Here is a 26,752-nt window from a genome sequence, read left to right on the forward strand (position 1 = left end):
AACCTTCTCACAACCAATGCTTGCAATAAACATGTAGAGCAGTGGTCACCAAACTTGTTCCTGGAGGGCCGGTGTCCTGCAGATTTTAGCACCAACCCTAATCAAACACACCTGAAACAGCTAATCAAGGTCTTACTTGGTATACTTGAAACATCCGGGCAGGTGTGTTGAGGCAAGTTGGAGCTAAACCCTGCAGGGACACCGGCCCTCCAGGACCAGGATTGGTGACCCCTGATGTAGAGGCTCAAGAAAATAAGGCCTGATTACAGCTCCGGACAGATTTGCGTGTATTTTGAAATATTACACAACTTTTACCTGCTGCTGATTTATTTTCTTGCTATACTGCACAATGAACAGGCAAACGATTAAGAAAACACAGAAAACAAAAAACCTACCTGATATGTGAACGAATCGCACTCAACACTGATCAGCGCAATTGATTTAGCTCAGGTCCAGGTTAACTCTACTCAGTTTCAATTTAGAAAAAAAGCGATTTTTAAGTGAGTAATTAACAGGGTGAAATTCGGTGTCTGCATCTATAATGTACGTGGACAGCGCTGTTATCTTATTTGAGCAGGTCTGCACTTGGCACTGCTCTCTAATTACCATATTCATGAAGTAAACAACCATTGACTTGAAGCTAATGCAGGACATGCTTAATGCATTCATGTAAATAATGGAGTTCACTTCTTTTACCAAACATTCCAATCATAAGATAATATAGTGATGATGATTCGTTCCTTAAAGGGATAGTACTCTCTGAGTTATCTAACATATCTTCATTTGCGTTCTGAATATGAATGAAGATATCAGGGGTTTGAAATGACCTGAGGGTGAACAGCGAATCCTTCATGCGCATGGTCAGTCTAGTCAAGCCAATCACAGCTGACGATGAATTAGAGCAGAACACTGCAATGAGAAAAATTAAGAATGTTTTATTTTCCCTCCAAAATACATGGCTGAGCGCATACATCAAGGGCAATTTGGTTTATTTCACTGCATCTTTCCAGTGTCAATCTCTTGCATTCCTGATGGTTTACTTTACACACCTGACTAAGGTTATCACAATAGTAAAGTTTTTAAAAAATGTACACTACTCGCTAACATTTAAGCATGTTCTTAAACAGCGCTGATTTGCCATTGTGTTCACATGCTCAACAGAAATGACTGTGATTGGCTGTGAAGGTCATCAGTTCACCAAACTCACTGTTTACTGCGAGTAACCACAGATACAGGGACACTGGAGCATTTCAGTCATGTCAATCAGCTGGTTTGTCTATAAGCTGATATGCAAGTGATCCGCTGATGAATAACTATCCGTTTAGCAGCGGTGAGTTTGATGACTTCATAGCCAATCACAGTCATTTCTGTTGAGTAAGTGAAACACAATGGCAAATCAGTGCTGTTTAAACATTCACTCAAATGTTTGTGGGAAATGGACGGGTTTTTTTTTTTCAGTACCGAATTCCAGTATCATGACAACCCTACACATGACAGGCCAAAATTATGTGCAGCCTCAGGTGTGTTTGCCAGATAAATGCTGCAATCCAGCTCTTAAAGCAGTGTGCTTGTGTCTGTTGTGGGTTTCTGTAACGTTTGGTGCTGCTGAATTAATGAAATTAACAGATTGTGTTTTGCATTGATGGAAAGTGCTCATTTCTCTTTTCCAGGCCGCAGTCAGACATGACGGTGGAATCACTGGCTGCAGACATTCTGAAGAGCATCGGGTCACACACTGAAACTCTCTCTCCTGGTATTTAATGTGTATCTGTGAAGTTTTTTATATTAGAAGGAATGTAATATTTAAAAATAAAGACGTCCACAAGTTTGGATAAATTTAAAGTCCATTTTATTTAGCCAAGTCTCCAACCAACAAATCGCAGGCTACAATAATTAGGGGTTCTTTTCAAAAACCTTTCTAAAGCTACCATCAAAAAAAAAATAATCATAATAGATCAAGACAGTAAAGTAAAATCAAACGAGAACTGAAAAGTAAAAATAAAAAATGAAAGCAAAACTGGCCCCAACTGATTGCAAACCCTTTGGAACATTTGTGATTTCATTAAAGCAAGAGAGCTGATATTTGGACTTCTCCAATTCTTGGTTTTATACAAAAGCTACACAATGTTACATTTGATAAGAATACAATTCAACTGATTAATTAGTGTTCTACACCATAAAGTCGATAAAATCTTGATGGATCATTACCACTAGAACTCAACACTATGAGAGAGAAAGAGAGACAGTCGAAAGGAATACAAAGTTCTGCAAAATAAAAAGACGAGTATCATAAAGCAAGCTAGATAAGTACCATTACAGACCCAGATATCCTTTGAAAAATAAAAAGTAAGAAAAAATCAAATAAAAGTACAGGCAAGGCTAAGGTTGAAAACTCCATCTTAGGATTTGCTTCTTTTTTTTTTTGGGCTTTCTTTCTTCTGTCAATCACACCAAAAATTCTGACCGGCTAGGATCAGAACCAAACGTTTTACTTCCACGTGTTCCCATAGGAAACTCAGCTTGTATTAGTGTGTCAGGCACTTTCAGAGAAACTAGCCCACTCTCTCTTGAGCCCGCTCAGCAACTCTACAGGCCAAAATCACAATGCAGGTTCATTCAGATCAGACGATACAGCTGCAGCAGAGAGAAAAAGAGAGAGGGGGGACAAACAACAGATTAGAATCCCATTAAACACACACACACACACACACACTAGCTCGTGTAATGAATTGAGAAGCAGCTCAGATTAGTTCTGCTACTGGGTGCGTGCTGCTTTACACTCTACTCTCCCACACACGGTGCGCACAGATCAAAGCAACCATTGGCGTGCCTCACCTAAAAAGTCATTGTATTTACAGATCGGTGTCAAACCAGGCCAGCTGATTGCTGTCGCCTGGCGGGAGGCCGTCGATCAGGTCCTGGGTGTGGCCGAGGTCAGGCAGGCCGTCTACGGGGTAATCAGGGCCCGGGTGGTGCCCGGCCATCTCGTGCTCCATCATGGGGTCCATGCCCATGGCGTCCTGCCCATAACCTCCGGAATGGAAGGAGCGGTAGCTTGGGTCTGGAGGACGAGGGGAGTGAATGAGGAGTGAAGGGAGCACACACACACACACAAACGTACGTTAGAGGAAGCATATTAAAAACCAGCACAACCTCAGACCCACCAGACCAGAGTGAACACGCAGCTTCTTTTTGGGTCTATTAAATAATAATATGGCACCCAATCTGCATTGTTCCATTGTAAAAGGCTCAATTTGTATGAATTTTAAATATATTTAAACTATGGATGCTCATGTTAACTAAAAGGATGCATTAACCGATAAATGGTATCAGTTAAAGGTTAGAAATGTACTATTTTGTTTTATTTTGTATTTAAGTTATGTTAAATGTGCAACACATATTTGTTCAAACTCGCCGGGCGGTAACACGTGCAGCTACTGATGTGTTTTGTCAAATAAGCTAAATGTAAAATGTGGACAGAACACTACTGGTCAGTTTGACAGACACGTTGATACTAAACCAGCACTGATTGCCTTTTTCCTGGATCTGAGTCAAACACCTCAGTGTCTTTGCACAAGTGGAGAAAGAAGCTGCAAACTTTCTAAAAATGTAGCTGTTTTTTTTGTAAAGCAGTGGACGAGTAGTAGAATTGGGGTTCTGTCCATCAAAGTGCGCTCCGCAACAGATATAAGTTATGTACAACCAATAAATTAATCTTTTCTTCCATTTGTAAAAGTGTTATTAATAGTTCTTATAACAAATCTATTGTTTAAATAGCCTACATAGGCAAATCTACAAATCAAACTAATCCAATGATTTAGGCCACTTGAATTTTTTTAATTATGATAACTCGCACCAAACTGAGGCTTTCGTTTTATATGCAAATTAATGCAATACTATATGAAAAAACTAAACTAATATACTGTATGCTATAGTAGCCTAGCCTACACCTTTAAATAAGTCAACATATGCGCCTTGTTAGTGTCCAATTATGTGAGTGAGAAAGAAAATGAAAGCACAGAAGCTCTAAGGTAAAACCAGATGCTCAAGATATAATCTTTAAGCTAATGACTTCTATTAAAATTGTTGACAGAGGTTTGTGACATAAGAATTACAGCGGAACATTAATTAAATGCACACTTTCTTTGAAGCGATCGATTTGAGACTGTTATTTTAATTTGACGAAAAAAAATGTATATGTGTGATAGGACTGCATTGTTTTGGTTTGCGTTTTCTTTTCTAGGTTGGGGGCGTGCCTTCAGCGCACTTACTTAAATTCAGTGAGAGTTTGTCGGGCCGCTGTTCATTCACTGTTTGGGCAGCTGTGCTCTAATTTCAGCTGTATGTTTTGTTTTGCATCCATACACTGGTGCTGACGACACTTACCACATCCGTTCACTCAATTTTCACACTGATTGAACATACTGATACTGATGTTTTGATTATTTTATTTTCGATTGTGCTAAATGTATTTTTTTTTTTAAAAATAAATATTCGTTTTGACTATTTCGCCATGTCATCTCCTTTAATGTTGCATCTTTAAACCAGGTGTAACAGTGTGTTTGTGTGATAAAATAAATCAGTATTTTAAAATGCAATATTTCATTTGTCAGACACAAAACAGACATGTCAATTCATTTTGTTTTTAACTAAATACTAATTTAATATAAATCTGACCAGTCAACAGCTAATATTCGATTACCCAGCAGCGGTTGTCGATTGGGAAAATTGACTCAAATGAGCATCCCTAATTTAATCTACATGCCATACTTGAGATTAAACTAAATTTGCCTTTTACTGTAATATTTATAGAAATGAGAATATTTCTGGCAATACGAGTTAAATGCAAATAATCAGTTTACTTTTGACTACAGTATTCATATCTTTGCTCTTAAAAAAAAAAAAAAAAAAACGCCCAATTTATATTTGTGAGTGCCTTTTTTCAACAAATTCTTCCACAAATCTCCTTTAGTGCAAAATAAGAAAACAGTTGCAATCTTTTCTAACTGTAAGCCTCGCGTGGTCAAAACCTCATGCCCTTTTCATGGAAAGTGGCGTGTTGGGCTCCAGGCCTGGTGGGTGAAGGCTGATGAAGCAGTGGATTAGTGAACATCACACCCCAACGCTGAGAGCTGATCTCATTTCTGAGAATGATGAACTTACCGTCCTGTCTGTAGCCCAGAGGCTCTCCCTGTGCACCGATATCCAGCCCTAGATCTCCAGTCTGCGTAGCAAAGAAAGAGAAGCACACACTTCAGTTTCTAATTCAACACACACACACACACACACACACACACTGAAACAGTTCCAAGAAAGCTCTCAAACAGCTCGAGGCTCATAAAAACAATAACGCTTTGTTCCAAAGAATCACCTGCCCAGTAAATTCGCAAATATAACACCCACATTTGCTATAACAGCCCCTGTAATGCGCTGGGAATTGATATGCTTAATCTACAGCGGGGCTCAGCGCCAGCGTTGATTGCAGGATTTAGCAGAGATGAGCCCCGTTACCTCGTTCCAGGTCATGGGCTCAGTTCTGAACAGAGAGCTGGTGAGCTCCACAGACAGTCGCTTCTTGTAGTCCTGGGGCTTATCCTCAGACATGCGGAACAGAACTGCAGCAGCGTACGTGGCTGTGGGCGAGAGATAGCAACGTTAGTGTGACCGACAAAAACAGTCCCGCTCACCCCAGACACTGCCTCCAGTGGAAATCTGTGCAGAGCAGCGCTAAACAAATCTGCATAGTGATTTGGATTCGCACTCTGTGGAAAGTTGAACTCGTTTCTTCAAACTTTATCTTATCTTGAGACATCAGGAGTAGAGCTGCAGAATGTATCGCTAAATTAGCGTTATTGCGATATGAGTACATGCGATATAAGTACCGCAGACAGGGTCGTTTATTAAATAGGGCCTTACTATCTTTATCCTGGCAAGAACTAAAAATAAATACTTATGCTGAGAGCAAAACAAGAGAGGAAAAAAAACAATTTGATCCCAGCAACTAGGCTAATTATAGAGCTATTTCAAATCTTTCATTTATGTCTAAAATTAGGGCGGCACGATATTAGAAAAATCTAGAATTGAGATACTTCTTTACTTTGTGATTAAACTTTGCGATATGATCACAATTTCACCAGATGACTTAATCTCTATTTGGAAAGCATTTATAATGTTAGATTGGGATGATTCTGTAAGTGAGTGCATCTTTTGGGGGTGTCCGACTATTTGCAGTTTATTTCTCTATTCGCATGTGTTTTCATGCATTACAATCTACAAAAAAAACTACCAAGATAATGATACAACAAAAATAAATTTACTTGGGTCTAACAGTATTCATGTACAGTAACTGAATGATCAAAATAAAAATGGCTTAATAAAATAAATCGTTGTTAAAAGTCACAAACGCTACACATTCTTGCGCCTGAATGCTTTTAAAATCAATATACAATTCCAAGCATCAAAACCACATGCAGATGATGGATTATTATACAAACTCAACATTGCATATATCCTGCGATGTGTGGGTATTACGAATGATCACATTACAATATTGATACTGAAACAATATGTAGTGCAGTCCTATCTAAAATACTAGAAAAAGTAGTGTCTGGCCATTAATGTTTCTTTCTACAGATGTTTTTGAAGTGTTTCAGTCAGGTTTCAGGCCTCATCATAGTATGACAACTGCTTTAGTGAAAATAACCAACAAAATAACCAACAATTTCTCTTTCTCTTCTGCTGCAGTCCCAGGTTGTATCTTGTTACTAGTTTTACTTGACCTCAGTGCTGCATTCGACACTTTCATTTATTTTTGTCTGAATTAGAACTAATTAAATACAAATATATAAATATAATGGATACAATTGTATAAATATATGTGACCTGTTTATTTTAATATCCTTACGTAAATAAATGATTTGAAAAAGTAGCTAAAAGAAAGAGCATTTTGAAAAATTGTCATCACAATACTTAACATGGCATATTTGAGTATCAAGCAACCCTAATTCGGGAGGCAGCGTCATCATTTTCATATTGATGATTTTTTTTTCCATCTACTGTTCAAGCACACTTACCGACTCCCTCGTTTCTGGAGTGCAGGAGCTCTGTGAGTGGAGCAGTGGCTCCTTCTGCCTCGATGGCTTCTGCCGCCTCCTTATCCTGAGCCAGTTCACACAGCACTCCTGCAGCCACACGCTGGATGTTCTCGATAGGAGAATACAGCAACTGCAGAGACACACACACACACACACACACACACACACACACACACACACACACACACACACACACACACACACACACACACACACACACACACACACACACACACACACACACACACACACACACACACACACACACACACACACACACACACACACATCAGACAAGATGAAACCGACAGCATCTAAATATAGAGCAATCACCCAAATTTGACTTGCATTTTTAAAATTCTTAAAATGAGCGACAGATGGATACAAACATGCAATAAAAAGAATAAAAAAAAGCTAAAATCTATTAAAAGATTACTAGAATGAAAGACAGAACGGCAGGAAGTCAGAATGATAGACAAACGAACAATACACAGAATGACGGGAGAAACTAGGACAAAGGAAGATGACAATGAACAAACAACAGAAGTAGTGCACTGGTTCCTACAATGAGGGAATTACAGACAATTTATAATCAATTAAAAAGAAAATGTTGCAGAATTTGGTGAATCCTGAATGGATAAATGTATCCCTGTACATCCAATCAAGAGGTGGACTAGCATTTTTTATATGTCAGAAGCAGGTTGTGTGGAAATGAACTGCTGTGGTTTGGTTCAATACACTGGAGTATAAAACTGGGTGTTTGTTGTTTGTCTAAATGAGGACATGAACCCATGAAGATGATCTCCGGAGCTGTGTCATATAATTTGAAAATTCCATTTGATAAGCAGCACACAGTTATCTTTATAGCAAAACATCAAAATAAATGTTTGCCTTGACTTGTAACTGTGACAAATACAAGCATAATGCTAGCGTACATGACACCGTTTCTCAAAGCAGTAAAAAAAATTATTATTTTCAGGAATAAAACTAATTGTAATTATCCATTAACTTGAATAATCCATCTAAATATATGCATACCACTGCAATAAACAAACGCTTTTAAAGTGATCGTAAAATAGCTAATAAAAAAGATTTCATTTTTCACTTACTTCATTGATTTTTCATTTATTTATTCAATATATTTTAAAGATATTATATCTTTTTGTTTGATGCCATGTCGGCAACAGGCTATTTTCGATAGCCGATAGGATTAACAAAACAATAGACAAATTGACAACCACAATAGACACATTTCTAGAACAAACAAGCTAACAAATAGAAGACAGACAGACGAAACAATAGACAGAACTAATGAAGAGAGACAGAGACTGACCTGAACAAAGAGTGGAATAGTGTTGAGTCCTCTGATGACGATTCTGTTGTGAATGTCTCTGGCTAGAATGTGCAGAGCTCCAGTGCAGCCCTCCACAATCTCCTCCATACGCACACCCTCCTGAAACACACACCAAAACCGTATTCGCAAGTGCCTTCTCGGAGAAAAACATCTATACCTTATGCATGTGCCAAGTATTAACAATTTTAAAGTTACCCAGAACTTTTTTTGGAAATAGCAACTCACGTTCTTATTATCCAACCAGAAAAATCACCAGGTCTGGCAGGAGCCATTTTAGCTTAGCATAAATCATTAAATCAGATTAGACCATTAGCATCTCGCCCAAAAACTAGTTTTGATAATTGTTCTATTTAAAGCTTGACTCTTGAAAAGTTGCTATTTTTTAGGGCAATATGGCTATGAAATATACTCTCATTCTGGCATGATAAAACATTTTTAAAACTACATATGTTGTTTAAAATGAAAAGACTGATGATTTTAATATTTTTTCTAAAGGTTATTGCACACTAAATCTGAAATTTTCGGCCCTAATTTTTGCATGTAAAAATAAACGGTGTAAAAAAATTTGTTTTTCACTTGTACGGTGGCTCTGAACTAACACCCCTTAAATCCAGATACAAAAAAATAATAATAATAAAAATAATAATTTAAAACCTCTCGATCAAATTAAAAAATATGATTGATGCAACATGATGTTGAATTTATTTTTTAATGTGTGAAAATTATGAACAAAAAAAAAATTCTGCTCCAATTGGCAATAACCTTAATGGAAAAATTATTACGCATCAGACAAGCTTTGCTTAAGTGACAAATTTTTCGCATATGAATACCAAAAAAATAAAAAATAAAAAATTTTGCCAAAAAAGGACAAGACCACCTTATCTTTTCTTTGCTGCTGTTCTATGATATTATACAACGATGTTGTCTAGTTACCTAAATGGGGACTATTTTTTTTACATGCCGTGTAATATCATTGCTCCTGCTGCAGCCATGGTACTGCAGCAAAAATCCTTGATTATTACGCCGGAATGAGAATACAGTTCCTAGACATACTAGACAAGAAAATAGCAACTTAATTTTCCATCAGTACACAATGTAACTACAAAAGATAGAAAACCTTTTAGTTTAAGACGCTAATGGTCTATTCTAATTTAATCTTTCATTCTAAGCTAAAAGTGCACCCGCTAAACAGAAAAAAACTCATGATGAATTTTTATTTAATGCCATGTCAGCAACAGAGGCTATTTTCATGGCAAAAACGTTTCATTAATAAACATATAATTGAAAACAACAATCAAATGAATACATTAATTAAATAAGATTTTTAGCGTTAATACACAATAAAAATTCTAATATTCTAATATAACATTTTTTAAAAGTAATTAGTAAAAGCAGGACAGTCAAGTAGAATGTGTTTTACTGCAAGAGGAATAGCTGAGTGTGCTCTTAACCTTTATTCAAAAAACAAGAGATATCCACTTGTTAGGTCATGATGTATCAGTGACTTATGGAATACTGTTTCCGGCTCCAACCCGCTACTCAATTGAATTGAGAAAATATTTGTTTAACCACACATTAAAGTGAATTTTATATAAAATCAGGGGGTACACATCAGCCTCCAGGCTTGCTGCATCACAAATACCAAAATTTGAACAATTTATAAAAAAATTTATCACTTTCTGCCAATCTGATATTAGGCATGGATGTATATATTGCAATCGTAATTTTCAAAAGTATTACAGCGCTCTGTAAACGTTTATTATTACCATTTGATGAGTCTCCCCATACAGTTCAATACAGCGACTGGAACAGGAAGCCGCTTTGCATAACATCACACTTAACAAGCGGATTCTTCTATGTCCAGAAGACATCTGGTGGAAATCACTTGATCGAGTCTTAAAATGTCTGTTTGAGATTTAAGTTGCATCTCAACAATATATTCTTTTTCAATGTATCCCAATCCTTTTGCCACTTATTAAAAACAAACATTGATAAAAGGTCTCGTCTCCCAAGGAGGAATTTGGCATTTGTTCAACTCTTGCTAGACACTGAAATGAGTCCATTTTCAAAAATAGTAGAGGCTTCAGCCAGTCGATCACATGACCATGACTCACCACAAACTGCTGCTGTGTTCCACCCATGGAGGTGCGTCTCTGAGTGTCCTGATGGGCCCGGACTAGAAGCTGCACCAGGCGAGGAATGGCACCCTGCTCTCGGAGCGGGGCATGGTTGGCGGGGCACAGTGCCAGGTTGCGGATCAGCCCGACTGTAGCCTAGAAAGAATACATCCAATTAAAAAAGGTGTTTAAATAGAAAAAAAAAATTCTGCTCCTCATGAAAACAGTTCAGGAGCAAACCACTAAAAGACACACCTTAATGAGAGGCCAATGTGAAGGAGGGTGGAGCAGTTTGACTACTACAGGCAGTCCATAGTGCAGCCGCACTGCATTCTGGGCCATCTCTGCATCCTGGTGTCTGGATGTGAGGTGACGGAGAGCGCAGATAGCCGGCTCTGTGATATCCTCTCTGTCTCCGGCACGAAGAACGGTGCGCACGAGGGCCTCGATGCCACCCACTTGGCACACCATCATCTTGTTTTTGTAGTTGTTGCAGGTCAGGTTGGACAGGATTCCAGCAGCACACGTCACCACGTTGATGTCATCTGACCCGAGCAACTGCACCAGGGTGCCCAAGAGCCCCTCCATGCCCTCCTGTAAATCAGAACAATCCAGAGGTGAGACGCATTACTCAATCCACAGTCTGCATCCATCAACTCCATCCAGTTTTTTTTTTTAGTCCAGCACACGACCAGCCACAGCCATTCGTAACAATTTACTACACGTTACATGAGGTTGTAAGCCTACCATGAGTGGGTAAACGGTTAAATACACAATCAACCATTCCAAAATAATGTTCTCATAGTTCAAGAATTGACGCCACAACAACAGCTGGATGAAATGTACACACAGCACAGGCATTACAACCAAATGTAGCATCCGCTCATGCTCCATCGACACGCTTCTGATGTCCTAACTGTGTGGGGGGTCCGAGCTGGCTACAGCCAGAGACCCCCATCACAGACAAAGGCAGGAATGACTGTTACCTGCACATCTACTTCTGCTAAAGACGTCTTCTCCATGGAAACAATGGGGAGACAGAAAGAGAGGGCTCATGTAGGAAGAACAGAAGACAGCGTAAAAGAGCTGAGGGAACGAGAGCTGGACTGAGCGTTACCTGTTTGGTGGCGGCGTCTGACAGATTCCTCAAAGTCCACAAGCAATTCTGTACCAGTCGCTGGCTGGGGTCTGTGAGATGAAGGCCGAGGGCTTGCATGCCACCTGTAAACCAACACAAAGTGTCCATGTTCATACTGTCCATCTGCTATAATACACTAGAGTGTTTATGTATTGCCACATCAGCAACGTATGCCTATTTCATAGATGAACACAGACTACATAATATAACATTTACATCCCCTAGACACTATAAAGCACATGACTACAAGTTAATTATGTTTATATATAATAACTTTAACAGATAAAATCTATTAGTCACTAGTTAATCAGTTAAAATCAATAGTAACTAATAAAGTTATGGTGCAAATCCGCAAATAATTATTATTTCAAATATAAATTAAATAATTGCATAAAAACTTCCAAGTACTTGTGTTCAAACTTCATATTACAATAACAATTGCCACAAAAAAACGATTATTTGACTCACCAGCCTCCACAATGGCAGGTTTGTTACTGGAGCACACTGACAACACCTTGAGCACTCGACTGGTCGTCCATAACAGCTTCTCATAGGTGTATGTCCTCATGATGTTGACCAAAGCCTGTGGGCCTCCGCTGGCCAGAATGATAAGCTGAAAACAGAAGGCAAGATACATGATTGAGGTGAAAAAGCTGCTCCAAACATCACTGAGCATGCAAAGTTTGGTACTTTTAACATGTATTTGAATATGCAACATGAACTTTTGCTACAACCATATGGATATGTGATCATTCTTAGACGAAACTGATTAGCTCTACACACATGCACAAACAAGACCGGCAGCAATTTAAAGTGATAGCTCACCCAAAAATGATAATCATGTTATTTACACACTTGATTAAAACCTAGCTAACTTCTGTAAAAGACAGAGGATATTTTGAACAATGCTAAACACCTGTAATTATTGACTTCATAGTATTTATTTTTTTGACTATGGAAGTTAAAGGTTTTCAGCTCTCTTTAATATATCTTCAACAAATGTTAAAAAAAATAAATCCATAAAGGTTTAAAACCACATGAGGGTGAGAATTTTCACTTTTTGTGAACTTTCCTTTTAAATACCACAATTAACTATTGTCATATAGTACATCCAGGATGCACTTACAGGGGGTTGGGGGAGTTGACCCCCTTAACTTAACGCTTGACCCCACTGAAAGAGCTCAAAACAAGATGTATGGAAAGGAAGGGTCAGCCCTTTTAGTGAGAAATAGTTCACACTGATCTGCCTTTTAAATGATAATGTTAATAATTACAATAACAGATAATATAAATATACATTTGACCATCCCTATCTGCTTGTTAAGTCGTGACGAATCGTTAACATATGGAACACTGTTAGATTATGCAGATCTAGAGCACCAATGGACATCGTTAGTGTTCACAAGACACTTTTAGGTAAATTGGTGTTGATATAAACTAGGCATGGGTCGGTATTAGATTCTGACTGTATAATAACCTTGCATTATAATATCACGGTATCATAGTGTTGTTACTGCTGCTCTAAAAAAGTTATTTTTAAAAGTCTGAGTTTAAAAAAAAAAACCTTTTCCCCTCTTAACTCAATAAATTTTATTTTGAGAAACATTTGAAATATTTTGGAGCAGTAATCATGTCCGGCTAAAAAATTCAAATAAATCATTGACTTCAGCTGTCGTTTCAAAAACACCACTCGAAAAAGGCATATTTTCTGCTGGAGATACTGTTGTCTTAAAAATAAACAAAAAAAAGACGTAAAAAATATTTTGCATTTACCATAGGAATGGTATAACAGAAAATGTTTGTGGTTTTAAAACTTTTTCCAAACCTTGAAACCGGTTATCGTCCCATGCTTAGTATCAACATATAGCCTAAAATACAGTAAAATTAGATGCATAGTTTGACCTCCAGTAACTCCTGAAATAATTAAGAGGATACTGTAGGTCAGACAGTAAATATCCCTCAAAACACTGATCACTTAAATACGTTTTAATAAATAACAAATTAGATGTAATTTAATTAAAAATATAAATGACTGCAGCTTGTATGGCACAAACTACAGTAACATTAACAAAAAAGTTGACGCCTCTAATCGTCAATGTTTAATTTGCACACTGAGTACATCCCTAGTGCCAACATCAAGGAGCAAATCAAAAACAAATCCAAATTTAGCACAGGTATTTAGTTTTAGTTTGAGATTTTTGAAGAAAAAACAAAACAAAACATTCTTGTGTGAAGATGTTCCAGTATCCAGCAGTGTTGTTCTTATTAAGAAGTTTTTGCTTCTTACTTTGCTTTCCTGATTGCCGTATGCCAGAATCTGAAGGCAGTCTGTCGTGATGGCGAGGAATTTGACGTTTGTTTTGTTTAACAAGGCCACCATTTTCTGCAGGCCTCCGGCCAGTCGAACAGCCATCTTGGCTCCTTCTTGGTGCAGTAGCAGGTTGTGTAGAGTCGTAATAGCGTAAAACAGCACAGAGTCCACAGGGGAGCTGAAGAGACCACAGCAATATTAATTAGAGGCAAAGTACAGATAAATAACAGGGTTCAAGCTTAAGCACACAGAGCAGGTCTCTGTATGACTCAGCCTGGTGGGCCTTGAATTATTACTATCTAAAACTGCCCTCATTCAAATGTTTATACAGGATGTTAGCAGGGTCTTAATGAGTATTGAAAGTTTATCAATCAATAATATTGAAACTGAAGGCCCTTAAAGTAAGCCTTAAATGCTATTTTGTGATTACAATGCATAGTTTTATGCTAAAGTCTGCATGAATTTAATCTGCAAATATTGAGATGCTGTGTAGTTTATGAAATTGATAAAGTCCTGCCAGATTTGATAGCATCTTGCTTTGTTTACAGTAGTAACCAAGGCAATACTGTTATTTCTGCTGTTCCATTACAGGATATCTGCAGGTTTCATCGAGTCAAATTTAAGACTTTTATGGCCCCCTTAAGACCATTAAGAATAAAATATTAAGACTTATGCAGCGTTAAGATTTTTTTTTCTAATGACCCGGTATTACCATGAGTAATGGTGTAATTGTTTTTTTTTTTTTTTTACTCCGATTAGGACATTTATTTGTGGAAGTTGCTGTAAAAATGTCTAACAGCTGTTGTGAATCGGAACTCTTTGCAATAAAAACTTGTATACATACATAAATACAAATAAGGTTTTATTTAGATGTATTGTTGGTGATTGGATGGTTGTCAGCCCAATTGAGTAGCTTTGGACAAACTTGGACAATGCAAAACAATGACCCCTTTAAAATGATTTAAGACCCCCAAGACAATATTTCAGTGAATTTAAGACTTTTTAAAGCCTAAAATTTTGTTTTTGAAAATTAATATTTTTAAAGGGCACCTATTTTATCCCTTTTACAAGATGTAAGATAAGCCTTTGGTGTCTCCAGAATGTGTCTGTAATGTTTCAGCTCAAAATACCCATCAGATAATTTATTCACTCCAGAATCTGCCCATTTTGGTGTCTGAATACGGTGTAGCTGTTTTATTAGCCTGTGGCTTTAAATGCAAATGAGTTGCTTCTGCACGCCCACCATTTTCACTTGTGTGTCGGCTTTATTTCATTGTGCAGTCATTGATAGAGACAGACATGGATGCAGCTGGAATACAGCTCATTAGTCAAAAATACCAAGTTTGTTTCATGTATTTGTAGTGGACTTTATTCAAGCCTTTCTGAAACGATGAGTCACACACACATGCCAGTTGCAGTACACACACATATTAGCGTTTAATGACACCATGCAGCCATGGTGATTATAGCGGTATTACTGTTTTTATAACAAGCACGCTCCTTTTAAAACATTTTAAACTCATAAAAATCACAGTGTCTGTCAATCAATTGATGGGTGGGGACTGAACCACCAACTTATCCAGCGAATGTTTTACGCAGGTGATGCCATTCCAGCTGCAACCCATCACTGGGAAACATCCATACACACTCTTTCAAACACATGTACTACGGACAATTTAAGGTTACCCAATTCACCTATACCACATGTTTTTGGACTTGTGGGGAAAACCGAAGCACTAGGAGGAAAACCACACGAACACGGGGGGAACATGCAAACTCCACATAGAAATGCCAACTGACCCAGCTGGGGCTCCAACCAGTGACCTTCTTGCTGTGAGGCAATTGTGCTACCCACTGCGCCATTATGCTGCCACACATGGCCATGACCGCAATAATTTTTGGTGATGCAATATATATCGCCCATACATAAAGAACATTTTAGCTGATGGCGCAACATCTCTATCTCTACTGGAGGTGTCAGTATGGTTAAAAAAAAAAACACTGTAGTATTTACTATAAATTACGATAGCATACATTCATGAGCGTGTCGAACAACTGAAAATAGATCTGTCACAATTTTTTAGTTCTTTGTACATTTTTGTTAACATTTATTATTTATTATTTGCTTAAGATGTTACATTTTCACATTCACATTTCCAATGCCTAATTAATAAATTGTTAAAATGACTAATTAAATGTAATTAAATATTATGTGTTCTTTGGTAAAGTGTTCTTGCATTACGATATAATATTGTCATTCTGGCATTATATAACGAGTGGCATAAAATGGTCTTAAAACAACAATATATTGTTTATATTTTAGTGCAATAGATATCTTGGCAGGCCTACTCTTTCTTATGAACCTTTCATGTAATAAGGTAAAACTGCAATCAGTATTTAGTAAATAGGGTCTTAAAATGTGTTGAAAGTCTAAATTGTAAGTTCTTAATAGGTATTGAATTCTACTTTGATTACTGTATATATTTTGTCAGTTGGCTTGAAAACAGAGAGAACTAACCCGAGCATTTTGACGAGGGCAGGGATGCCTCCTGATTTAAAGATGGCAAGCAGTCCTTCTCTGTGGTGGGAAAGATTGTGTAGGGTGCCAGAGGTGCAACGGGCTGTTTCTACATCATTAGTGTTCTGCATGGTCCTCACAATGGCCGATACCATCTGTGGGGAGCGCATGATGGCGTGACGAGAGGCCTCCTTCTTGGAGAGCTGGTGCACCATCACAGCTGCCTTATTAACCACCACCTGATGAGGATAGAAGAACATCCATTAGTGCATCTGATGGCGTCACAGAATTAGCCGTTTCTGATCATCAGTACTGGTTCCAACCTGATCCTCGTCGTTCAGTAGTTTGGTGAGCTCTGGAATGGCACGAGTGGCCAGCTCTGCGTCGTCCTGGTAGTTGATGAGGTTGACCACGGCATGTTTGAGCATCTGCGAGGGCTCAGCCAGGCGCTGGACATTGGTGGGATGCGCAGAGTCGAACTGTGTGGAAGGTATCTGCATGCCCTCATCGAGAGTCTCCGGGAACATGGCCGCCCGGACTCTCTGGGCTCTGGTCATGGCGTATTGACCATCGATGTCTACAGAGAACACAGTACTAGATTAAGAAACTTGCTTTTACACAGTCAATAAAAAAAAACATCTATAAATGCTTTAAAAATATCAAGCAATAGTTAATCCCATATAGAAAAGAAGCCAGAATAATGAGAAATTGTCTCCTGATTGCTTTGAATCACCTAATGTGATGCATATTAGTGTTTAAATAAACAGGTTTGACTCAATATTAAAGGGATAATTCATCTAAAACTGCAAGTTGAAAATTTACTCATCCTTAAATGGGTTCTATGATACATTTGATGGTTTTATTTTTCTGTTGAACACAAAAGATTTCAACATTGTTAGAAACCTGTAATCACTGACTTCCGTAGTATCTTTTTTTTTTGTTCTATTACGGATGTCAATGGTTTCTGGTTTCCAACATCATCCAAAGCTACTTCTTTTGTGTTTAACAAAAAAAAAGAAACTCAAACAGGTTTGTGGCAAGTAAAAGATGACTAAATAATGGCAGAATTTTCAGTTTTGAATGAACCATCCCTTTAAGTAAACAGAATACTTATTTTCCTACACATTTAATTCTCAGATATTCACTAAAGCAACAGAATGGCCACACACCTGCTACTTGCTCTTGGTTGAAGGACTGGTTGAAGCCCTGCTCCCACTCATAAAGCACCTGATTATCCACATCGTCATCCTCCGGGTTGCCTTTGCCACTCAGGGACGGGGCAGTAGTTGTGGCCCCAGAGTGGATTCCTGAGTCCAGGTAAGACTGTTGCTGCCAATGGCTGACTGCAGCCTTGCGATCCGGATCCATGGCCATTTCCAGCTCCATCAAGTCAGCTGCACATAAAAAAATGGATAACCCGTCACTTTAACCAATTTAAGTTTTTAAAACGGTGAAAAAAAAATGTAAAGGGAACTTACACTGGGTAGCCATGATTTTCTCACAGCCGGGCACAGCTTACTAATCTGAAACACACACACACACAGAGCAACATGGTTAATCAAACAGCGCCAACTCTCTCAACTCCATCTCTCTCTCACGCACAAACACATTCCAGAGAGGTCCAGCGTTCAGCACACAAGCCCCAGTGTTCAGGCTGAATGCTCCCTGTCTCCCAACCTGACTGCAGCTGGGATGAAAGAGGGAGGCCGGATGTGCCACACCACGCACACAAAATATTATCCGCAGGTCTCTCAATATCCTCCCGGAAACACTCACAGAGAACAATAAACAGTGCAACAAAATCAAAGTCTTTCTGAAAACTCAAAAGCTGACTGAGAAGTTGTAACATCGTCTTATTTACACTGCTATAATGTTTATCAGCCAATTGAAACATTAAAAAATTAAGATCTGACTGCAAAACATCGTTTGATTGGTCAATATGATTGACAAGAAGGTAATATTTACAACCAAGCTGATACAGATGAGGTTGAGAAATGCAAACAATAAATTGCATATAGCATTTCAAAAGCATTACATCAGAAATTGAGAAAAAACACATGTTTAATAATATTCAAAAGAAATAAAATAGTCTAAATCAAATGAAATCATGATTTTAAAAAGCCTCATGAATCAATGTTTTTCTAGCCAGAAAAAAACAACAACCTGGGATCATTCCATGAGAACTACGATGATAAAGCTTGAGCTATTAGCATCGCTCCAACCATCCATCTCCTCCTCCAAGCAGGGAGGCTTCTTAACACAGTCACTAGCAACAGAAGTTTATATGACCTTCAGTATGGTGCTCAGCCAGAATCCCCACCATCACAACAGTGTCAATATGCGCATGACATTCCTTGCCAATTGGCCATCAGCAGTTAACACCTACTGAAGCCATTCTGAATTCAGTGTCTGGGTCTGGGGGGCCCCGGCCTCCTTTCCTTTTGTGAGGCCTCCTCTAGAATTAGCATAACACAAGGCCTGAGTCCACCTCCTTTATTCAGACGTACAACACCCTTTCTCCAAGTCAGCAGGCAGAATGCGAGCCCTCTCAGAGCTGTCCAACATCCACACGTAGCCTTGAGAGCGAAACTGGCTGCCCGAGTCTCCCTATTGTGTCGGCAAGCGAAACATACTGTTCCTCTCAGTCAAACGACTCTTACAAAACACAAACATGTTGCAGCATGTGGAAAGGTCAACCGGCAGAACGTTTCAGCGAGGTCTTGTCAACATTTAGCGGTTCCTGTTCAAGAGCTGTTATTCCATGCGCAACACCACCGCAGGAGGTTTAGCATTATGAAGTAGCAAGGTCTTGGCAATTATTCAAAGAAATATAACTTTTCTTGTGCGTTCAGCTCTATAGTTTCTCTCTCACACAGTTCTTGCAAGGATTTGGCTCTTGAACGCAGACTCAAGTTCAGAAGCTGAATTAGGTCAAGTAAGGAAAGGCTAGACTGGAATACAGATGTGTGGTGCAGATAAACAGGCATATTGGGGTTCTGAATTTATAAGTAATTTAGATTCTTATTCAATTAGATATTATCTAAAAGATTTAAACTAAATTTCCTAAAAGTAGGGCTGGGCTGATAAACGGCATTATATCGAATCGCAATAACATTATTTTCAACAACAATGATAACCTCTGGACTTATTTTTTTACTCTATATTGATCTAAGAGCCAATCACACAGCAGAAACATGCAACAATGGGAATCTAGAAGTGTGTTGATATTAGACCGAATTTTCAGCTGCCGAATATTATCCCTCACTGAAAATGGTATTTAATGGACTGTCTAATTTTCATGGCTTCGGTCATTGTTGGGATACTTTTTTATTTAATATAAAAGCATTAACATATATAGTTATTATTCAATATGGAAAATAATTCATCGTGACTGCAATTTTGCCACATCTCTCGACCCTACCTGAAAGATATAAATATCTAAAAGATTTTAAATAAATGATTCTTTTAATTAAATATGGACGCAATAACAACTGATATTGAAATATATATCGTTATTGTTCAGTATGGAAAATAATTAATCAATATTGATATTTGCCATATCGCCGAGCCCTACCGAAAATCTATAAATATCTAAAAGGTTTTTGATAATTTACAACTAATTTTTTATTAGGATTTTTATGTATATATCTGAATGCCACAAAAAATAAATAAATGGACCAACCATAAAATAAAAAGATTGCCAGAGTGCAAATTACTAAGGCTGGACTGACTATTTAAATAGATTGCTCATATCAAGTGTTCATCTTGAAATCTTAATAATTTTGATGATCTTGAATTCCAATTAAAATTTTTTTAGTCTGTGCAAATATTTTAGATGATGTTAGACCAAAAAAACATTTTTAATTCTTTATTCTCTATTTTAGTCTTGATAAGACATTCTTATAGTTGCATCACAAATTAAGAATCCAAACAAATGCTGAAGGAAACGTTATGAAATAATTAAGCTATACTGGTTATTTACAATAACTGGGCAATGAGCAATTACTTGACCTAAAATTAACTAATGTAGTTGTCTTATTTAAGTTACGAACACTAAACCATTTAAGAAAATGCAACTTACATAATAAGTTGCATTTACATAATATTTCATACTACAGCAACTACTTACCAGAATTCCAATGATTAAATGATTTCACTATTAAGCGCAGTTTAATTTATCATGGTTAATTATTCATAACGGCTACTTAACACAGCGTTTCTGCCCGGAACAAAACGGCAATTAAAAAGTTATTCCAACTTTGCAGAGCTTGTACACAGAGGCTAATACCCATGCACAAAGGATTAACTATGGCTGAGGCTATTAACTAAGAGCCATTCACATGTTGCGCACAAGTTCGTCATTTCCAATGCAAAAATTGGGAGCAACGTGCAAACAGTGTGATGCAATCACGCTTTCCAGGCGCACCTAGTTGAAAGAATGTTGTGAGCACACCGTGAGTCCCGTGACAAGAACTAAACTGATTAGCTTCACACTTTTTATGGAATATATACCATTTCTACTCCAGAAAAAATACTAAATAAAAATACCAAACAATTTTGTAATGTAGTTGATCAAAAGTGCCTTTCAGACAGCGGTTTAGCAGTGTTTGACTTCATTTGTTCTTTGAAATATTAGGCCAATATGTTGCTTATACTTTTATTCTTATTTTTATTTGTTTATTGTTCTGTCATTTATTTTCAGTGTAAAATTATTACTCGTTTAAATGCCAAAAAAGTCCACTTATTTTTAAATCCAAGGACAGATTGACTATTGTTTATTTTTTCTATTATTATTTTGTACTGTAATAATTAGTTACTGAGCAGCAATGAAGAACACTTTAAAATATGAGGAGTTTCCACTTTATTCTCTAAACTAGTAGCATTTTGAAATTATCAAATGCATAATCGTGATAACCGTGATTATTCCTCTGACTTTAAACATACAACCAAAATCTATAATCTTTGCATCCCTACTAATTACATGTTTATATATTTCATTAAAAATGCATTGGTGTAAAACAATCATCATATCATTAACAATTTGATAAAAAAGTGCCCAATGTGCAATTTAATTATACTGTGTTCATTATCAAATCAATTTTATTTTTGTTTCTTGGGTAAATAAAATCTTTGGCATTTCAGGAAGAACAAGATTTCAATGCATCGCTTCAACAAAATATTTAATCCGACACTGCACTGCAGCTCGACAGGAAACCAAAGGCAGGTAGTGTTGTGAATGCATTAGTTTTACGAATGGAAATCTCACCTGGACCGACACAGGTGCCAAAACAAATCCCCGGTCCAGGAGGAGAACGGAACTGACACACCAAAGCGCACGCACACACAAAATATCTCTCAATTCTGTGCAGCTCTGAGTCAACACAGCCAAAATGACACGGTCAGCTCTTATTTCATATATATTTGGCAATAACGAGGACAGTTCCTCTAGGAGGCAGCTGTCAGTATTCTGAATGCAGAGCATGGAAAGTGTGTTTGATAAGGCGATGTGTAAAACAGTGCTGCTGTGGCTCTCCGCCTGGGGCTGCCGAGAGTTTCACAGCAGTCAGCCAGTCACTCGATCTACGGTTCACAACATCTGGAGTCAATTGGAGAGATAAACCCAGCAGCATACAGGCCTTAACCCCCCTGCGGTATTACTGCTCTCTTTCGCACGCAACATGAGGTGCCAACTGAGCCTCAGCCTCCAAGAAATCCCACACACAAGCTTCACTTAAACAGTGCTATTGCTTGCAGTCAATCGAGATGATGCATGGAAATAAGTCCTCACAAACCACTGCCGGTTCACTCGTGAGGTCATGTTGGATGTATTTAGATGATCAATTTTCCTTGCCAAAGCTCAAGCGTTGGGTTTTACAATCATGCGAATGGAATAAAATGGTAAAAACAACAGCCTCTGGATGAGCTCTTTTGAATTGGTCTCTTGCTGGTTTCTTTAGTTCACAGACAGGCTGGTTTGAGCATGAAGAATCCATGGGTGTTTTATTATCCCCATGCCCGGCCTTCACAAACATCTGAAACCAATCTCAATGTTTTGGTACCTCTGCCAGGTGGATCATGGGTGGAGATGGCCACATAGGAAACGGAGTGGAAAGTTCTATCTTTCCTAACTCGAACAATGAACTGCACCCAAGTACTCATTATTCAAAGTCTGAATTTGACTCCCAACCTGACACACACACACACACAAATCTGTGTTACGCACAGCATAAGTAAAACTTAAGCATTCTTCAGAGTCAGCATTTCAAGTAAAAGCTAACGTCTGCATTATAAAACAATAGCCTGAACCAAATTCATCATTTTTCCATCATTACAGCACATCCAGATTTATAAATATCTCTAACCATAGTTGTAACATGCATAGTTAATTCAATATGCACCGCATATGCATGCACACAGCTTCGCATCAAAGTACACAACTAAATATACTGAAACAGACCAAAAACAACTTCTTCAAAATCCTGCACCCATTCCATCCTCCATGACAGGCTCATCCACAGAAACCCGAGGAGGCTTGAGAAGACGAAGGCATTTGTTTGTAATCCTTGGCATTCAGACAGCATGTGAATTTAAATACCACCCAAATGGCTCAGGCTAAGTGCCTGTTGTGACCAGGGGCATGGCAGCTTAGATGGCGATTTCAACACCCGCATTCAATTTCAGAAATCTGCCTATTGTGCGGAGCATTTCAAAAGATCTCAGTTTTGCTTGCTCCGAGGAACATCCTATACTACCCGTCTGCTCCAAATGTGTCAACCGTGATGAGAGATGCTGTAAAAGTCTGCACACATTCACACGTATACATCAGAATACATTGCGTATTGTGTACTGCGACTGCAAAACACACTGCATTTCCTGTATAACACAGAAACTTAAAAGTAAACAGAGATGAAGAGCATTATGTGTATATACTATGAACATAGACTCTATTTATTAAGACACTTACATAGACACTTTATTAAAAGAAAACTACAATATTAAAGACTTGTAAAAGTGCTGGCACTTGAAAATGTACAGCCCAAAAAGCATTTTATTAACTCTGATATCAATTATAGTCATTTAAAAAAAAGAAAACATTAACATTATCTTTTAAAAGGCTTTTAAACACTTTTTTTTAGTAAATATTGAAAATTACCCACTGAATTTGGTCAAATCTACTTAAGCTCTACTTTTCAAAATAGCGATAACCTGAAAAACAACATTACACACTACTTGACAGTCAATCATAGCCTCAATCCACAAAATAACACTTAATTAACACATTTACCAACACAAATGTGCATTTAATTTAATGTTAAGACTCAGCAAAAATGAAAGTAACATAAAAACAAGCTTTTTTTGGCATTGTGGATCTATTTACTTGAACATACCAAAACTCAGCCATAAAGTCTCATGTCTATGCATACTGCCTCAAGTTTTACTTTGTATCAGTGGTGAAGAATAAGGCACATATGGTTAGGTTTTCTTTTTAAGCCACGTAAATCATTAACAAATCAACTCCCAGTTGTGCTTACAGGGGCAGCTTGTTCTGTGCCAACAAAAATAAACCCCTTTAGCATCAAATGCAAACCCACATCTTTGCAGAAAATAAGGCAGTGTATTAAAAAGGCATTTGAGAATGTTAAATGCTTACTAATAATGAATTTAACTATGATGAACTCACTGTTAAAGAGTTTGGGAGTGATGTTTAATGGGGTATGCGCCCGTCCGCAAAGCCCGTGTGCGCGCAGAGATGATCCCCACCCCCATCAGCACGAGCTCCAGCAGAGTCAGATTTCACTCAGGCTCCTCCTCGACTTCCTCTCAACGGCCAAACACTTTAAATGCCTTTGTTTGTTTCTTACTCAGAAACTTATAAATGGGTCATATTTACGGTATTTAACCACGCACGAATTTACTGATTTGATTAGTGGCTGCAACTCAATGTAATACCGCCGTGTCACGCATGTGTGCCAAAAACACGTTACCTCAAACTTATTCTTCAAATTTAAGTCAACGTTAGTTTAAGGAAATGAAAAAGTCCAGGGTTTAACAACGTTAGATACACAAACGACGAGTGTAAAGGGAAAACAATCAGCTAACGTTAGTATATATCACGTTAATGTTAGTTAACCACAGACCAACTTTGAATCTATAGCCACCCAACCGACTATTCGGAATAACGTTAACCTTAGAGGTTTGATATTGCGGAATTTAACATTAGCAAAACATCTTATCTAGTGATTGAGTTTTAAATACATTTCGTTTAGGATGTAATCATGAAAAAGGTGGAGTTTGCAGATGATTTTAGGTGGTCGCCACAAAACACTTTTCCACCCTTAAATGCTAACCAGGCTAGCACCAAAAACACCACATTTCTCAACTCGGAGATCAAAACATACCATTACAGATTTATTAAAACACGTACAATGTTACAGTCGAGAAAATCCGCCATCATACGAGTGGAAATAGATGTAGTTTGGTCGTGATTTTGCCGTAATATTTCCGCTGGTTGATCACCTCATTCCCCCACAGCTGCAGAGAGACATTCTCTCCTAACATTCCATACAAAATAAGCAACCGAACACTTTATCGGCAAACCCGCTTACCTGTGTCAAAAGCTGTATATTCCTGTTTCGTTTTTCAGCACGTAAAACGCGAATAATGGCGACAATCCGTTGAGAAAATGTGAGAGAACAACCCGCAGCGCGCGGCAGCTCCTGCTGAGAGTGAATGTGTGCGCGAGAACTCCGCGCTCGCGCAGCAGCAGCACACAGGGAAAGATGGCGTCACTCCATATGTGCGCGAGCCATTATAAAAACTCCTACCCATACCATATCCTGCCGCCTTGAGGGAAACTAGATCCCGTACCACTGGATATCTACAGTAAATGAACCAACAGCTATTTCCTTACACAACAATGACTTAGAGATATAAATCCAAGCAGCACTGAAGACGGCTGCACGCTGAAAGACTGAAATGTGGTCACATTTCGGAAGGATGTAAAATCAGGATTGGTGCGTAGGAATACACACGCTCCGCTGCTGTGGTGCGGCAAGGGACGCACCTATTCATTAAGTTTTATGACTATCGCAATAAAGAGTGTGTTGACGCGACGAGATAACCAGCATAAACAATTGTTTTTATAAAACATTATTTCTTCGAGGAAATTATTATTTGTAAACCTCCCCGAAAAAAAACGCGAGCCGATGTGGGCTTGGGGTTTAGGTTTTGGAGGCGGAGGAAGTTTTTCCATCTCTCTCCCCGTTGAACAATGCGGCGAGGATCGGAAAACTACTGGATCAAACTACCGTCTAGATGTTTTACTTATATATATACACGCTAAACTGCTTTATTGCATACTGTATTTTATTATAATTAATTAGAAAAGCTCATCGTATTTCCCGGCTGCAGCAAATTGTCCACCAAAGCAAATGGTCGACGTTTCAACATTTCACATGACTGTAACGTTAGTTATATGTGTAATGAACAGTAAACGTGTTGTATTTTATCCCATTTATCCCAAATTAAATTCATGTTGTGACTGTGTGCCTTCATTGTGAAGCTGTCGTGTTGAGACTGGTTCTTACCTCAACTCTTCCCTGAGTTCCCATGGAAAAAAATAGAGAGAGGAGGGGCTGAGGGAACACAACACTGCCAAAACACACTTCACCATATTATGATTTCATAAAATCATCTTTATTTGTGACACATTTCTAAAGTATTGTGGTATTTTTTGTGGCAAAAACAAGACTACGAAAGCAGACACATCATTAAAATTAGAATAATAACAAGGCATGTTAGTTTAATGCCAAAATAATGCAATATTTGTTGTTGTTGACTGCTCAAATGTAAACTTTATTTAGTAATAAATAAACTGTGCAAAATGTTGGGTTCCAGACAATTTCTTCATGTTGTCAACACAAATCTATTAAGTTAACTTAATCACTTTTAAAAATGTAAGTGGATTGAACTTAAAACAATTAAGTTGTCCTCCAAAAAACATAAGAATTGTGTTGTTTCGACTAACTTTAAGTAAGTATTTTAAACAAGCAGCTAAATTGTTTTTGGGGTGTAAGGTTTTACATTGATTCACAATGTTTATCCTCAGTCAAAACAGAAGTAAACACAGCACACACATTTTATTTTAGCAGGACATAAGCATGTCATAATGATTCAGAAAAATATGCAGGAATTCACCTGTAATTTAATAATCACATTTT

The 26,752-nt window shown here is 37.9% G+C and overlaps 2 protein-coding genes across 16 annotated transcripts in view; one reads left to right on the forward strand and one right to left on the reverse strand.

The window, feature by feature from the left end:
* Window positions 1–2,636, forward strand: part of ulk4 (unc-51 like kinase 4) — a 278,515-nt gene extending 275,879 nt beyond the window's left edge. For all 5 annotated transcript variants that reach the window (XM_068214079.2, XM_073925751.1, XM_068214078.2 and 2 more), the window contains one exon: window positions 1,671–2,636. In XM_068214079.2, the coding sequence (XP_068070180.2) occupies window positions 1,671–1,761 (91 nt within the window). In that variant the 3' untranslated portion in view covers window positions 1,762–2,636. The remainder of the gene's footprint in view (window positions 1–1,670) is intronic.
* ctnnb1 (catenin (cadherin-associated protein), beta 1) overlaps window positions 1,833–26,752 on the reverse strand; it is a 61,483-nt gene continuing 36,563 nt past the window's right edge. For 2 of the 11 annotated variants that reach the window (XM_068213885.2, XM_068213884.2), the window contains exons 2-17: window positions 18,011–18,055; window positions 17,702–17,926; window positions 16,856–17,109; window positions 16,533–16,771; window positions 13,991–14,192; window positions 12,172–12,316; window positions 11,683–11,786; window positions 11,552–11,578; window positions 10,821–11,159; window positions 10,563–10,721; window positions 8,428–8,547; window positions 7,074–7,224; window positions 5,512–5,633; window positions 5,164–5,224; window positions 2,836–3,061; window positions 1,833–2,634 (exon numbers count right to left, since the gene is read on the reverse strand). In XM_068213885.2, the coding sequence (XP_068069986.1) occupies window positions 2,853–3,061; window positions 5,164–5,224; window positions 5,512–5,633; window positions 7,074–7,224; window positions 8,428–8,547; window positions 10,563–10,721; window positions 10,821–11,159; window positions 11,552–11,578; window positions 11,683–11,786; window positions 12,172–12,316; window positions 13,991–14,192; window positions 16,533–16,771; window positions 16,856–17,109; window positions 17,702–17,926; window positions 18,011–18,023 (2,370 nt within the window). In that variant the 5' untranslated portion in view covers window positions 18,024–18,055 and the 3' untranslated portion in view covers window positions 1,833–2,634; window positions 2,836–2,852. 11 annotated transcript variants of the gene reach the window in all.

The sequence above is a fragment of the Danio rerio genome, chromosome 16 (genome assembly GCF_049306965.1).
Source record: "Danio rerio strain Tuebingen ecotype United States chromosome 16, GRCz12tu, whole genome shotgun sequence".
In the NCBI taxonomy this organism is placed as follows: domain Eukaryota; kingdom Metazoa; phylum Chordata; class Actinopteri; order Cypriniformes; family Danionidae; genus Danio; species Danio rerio.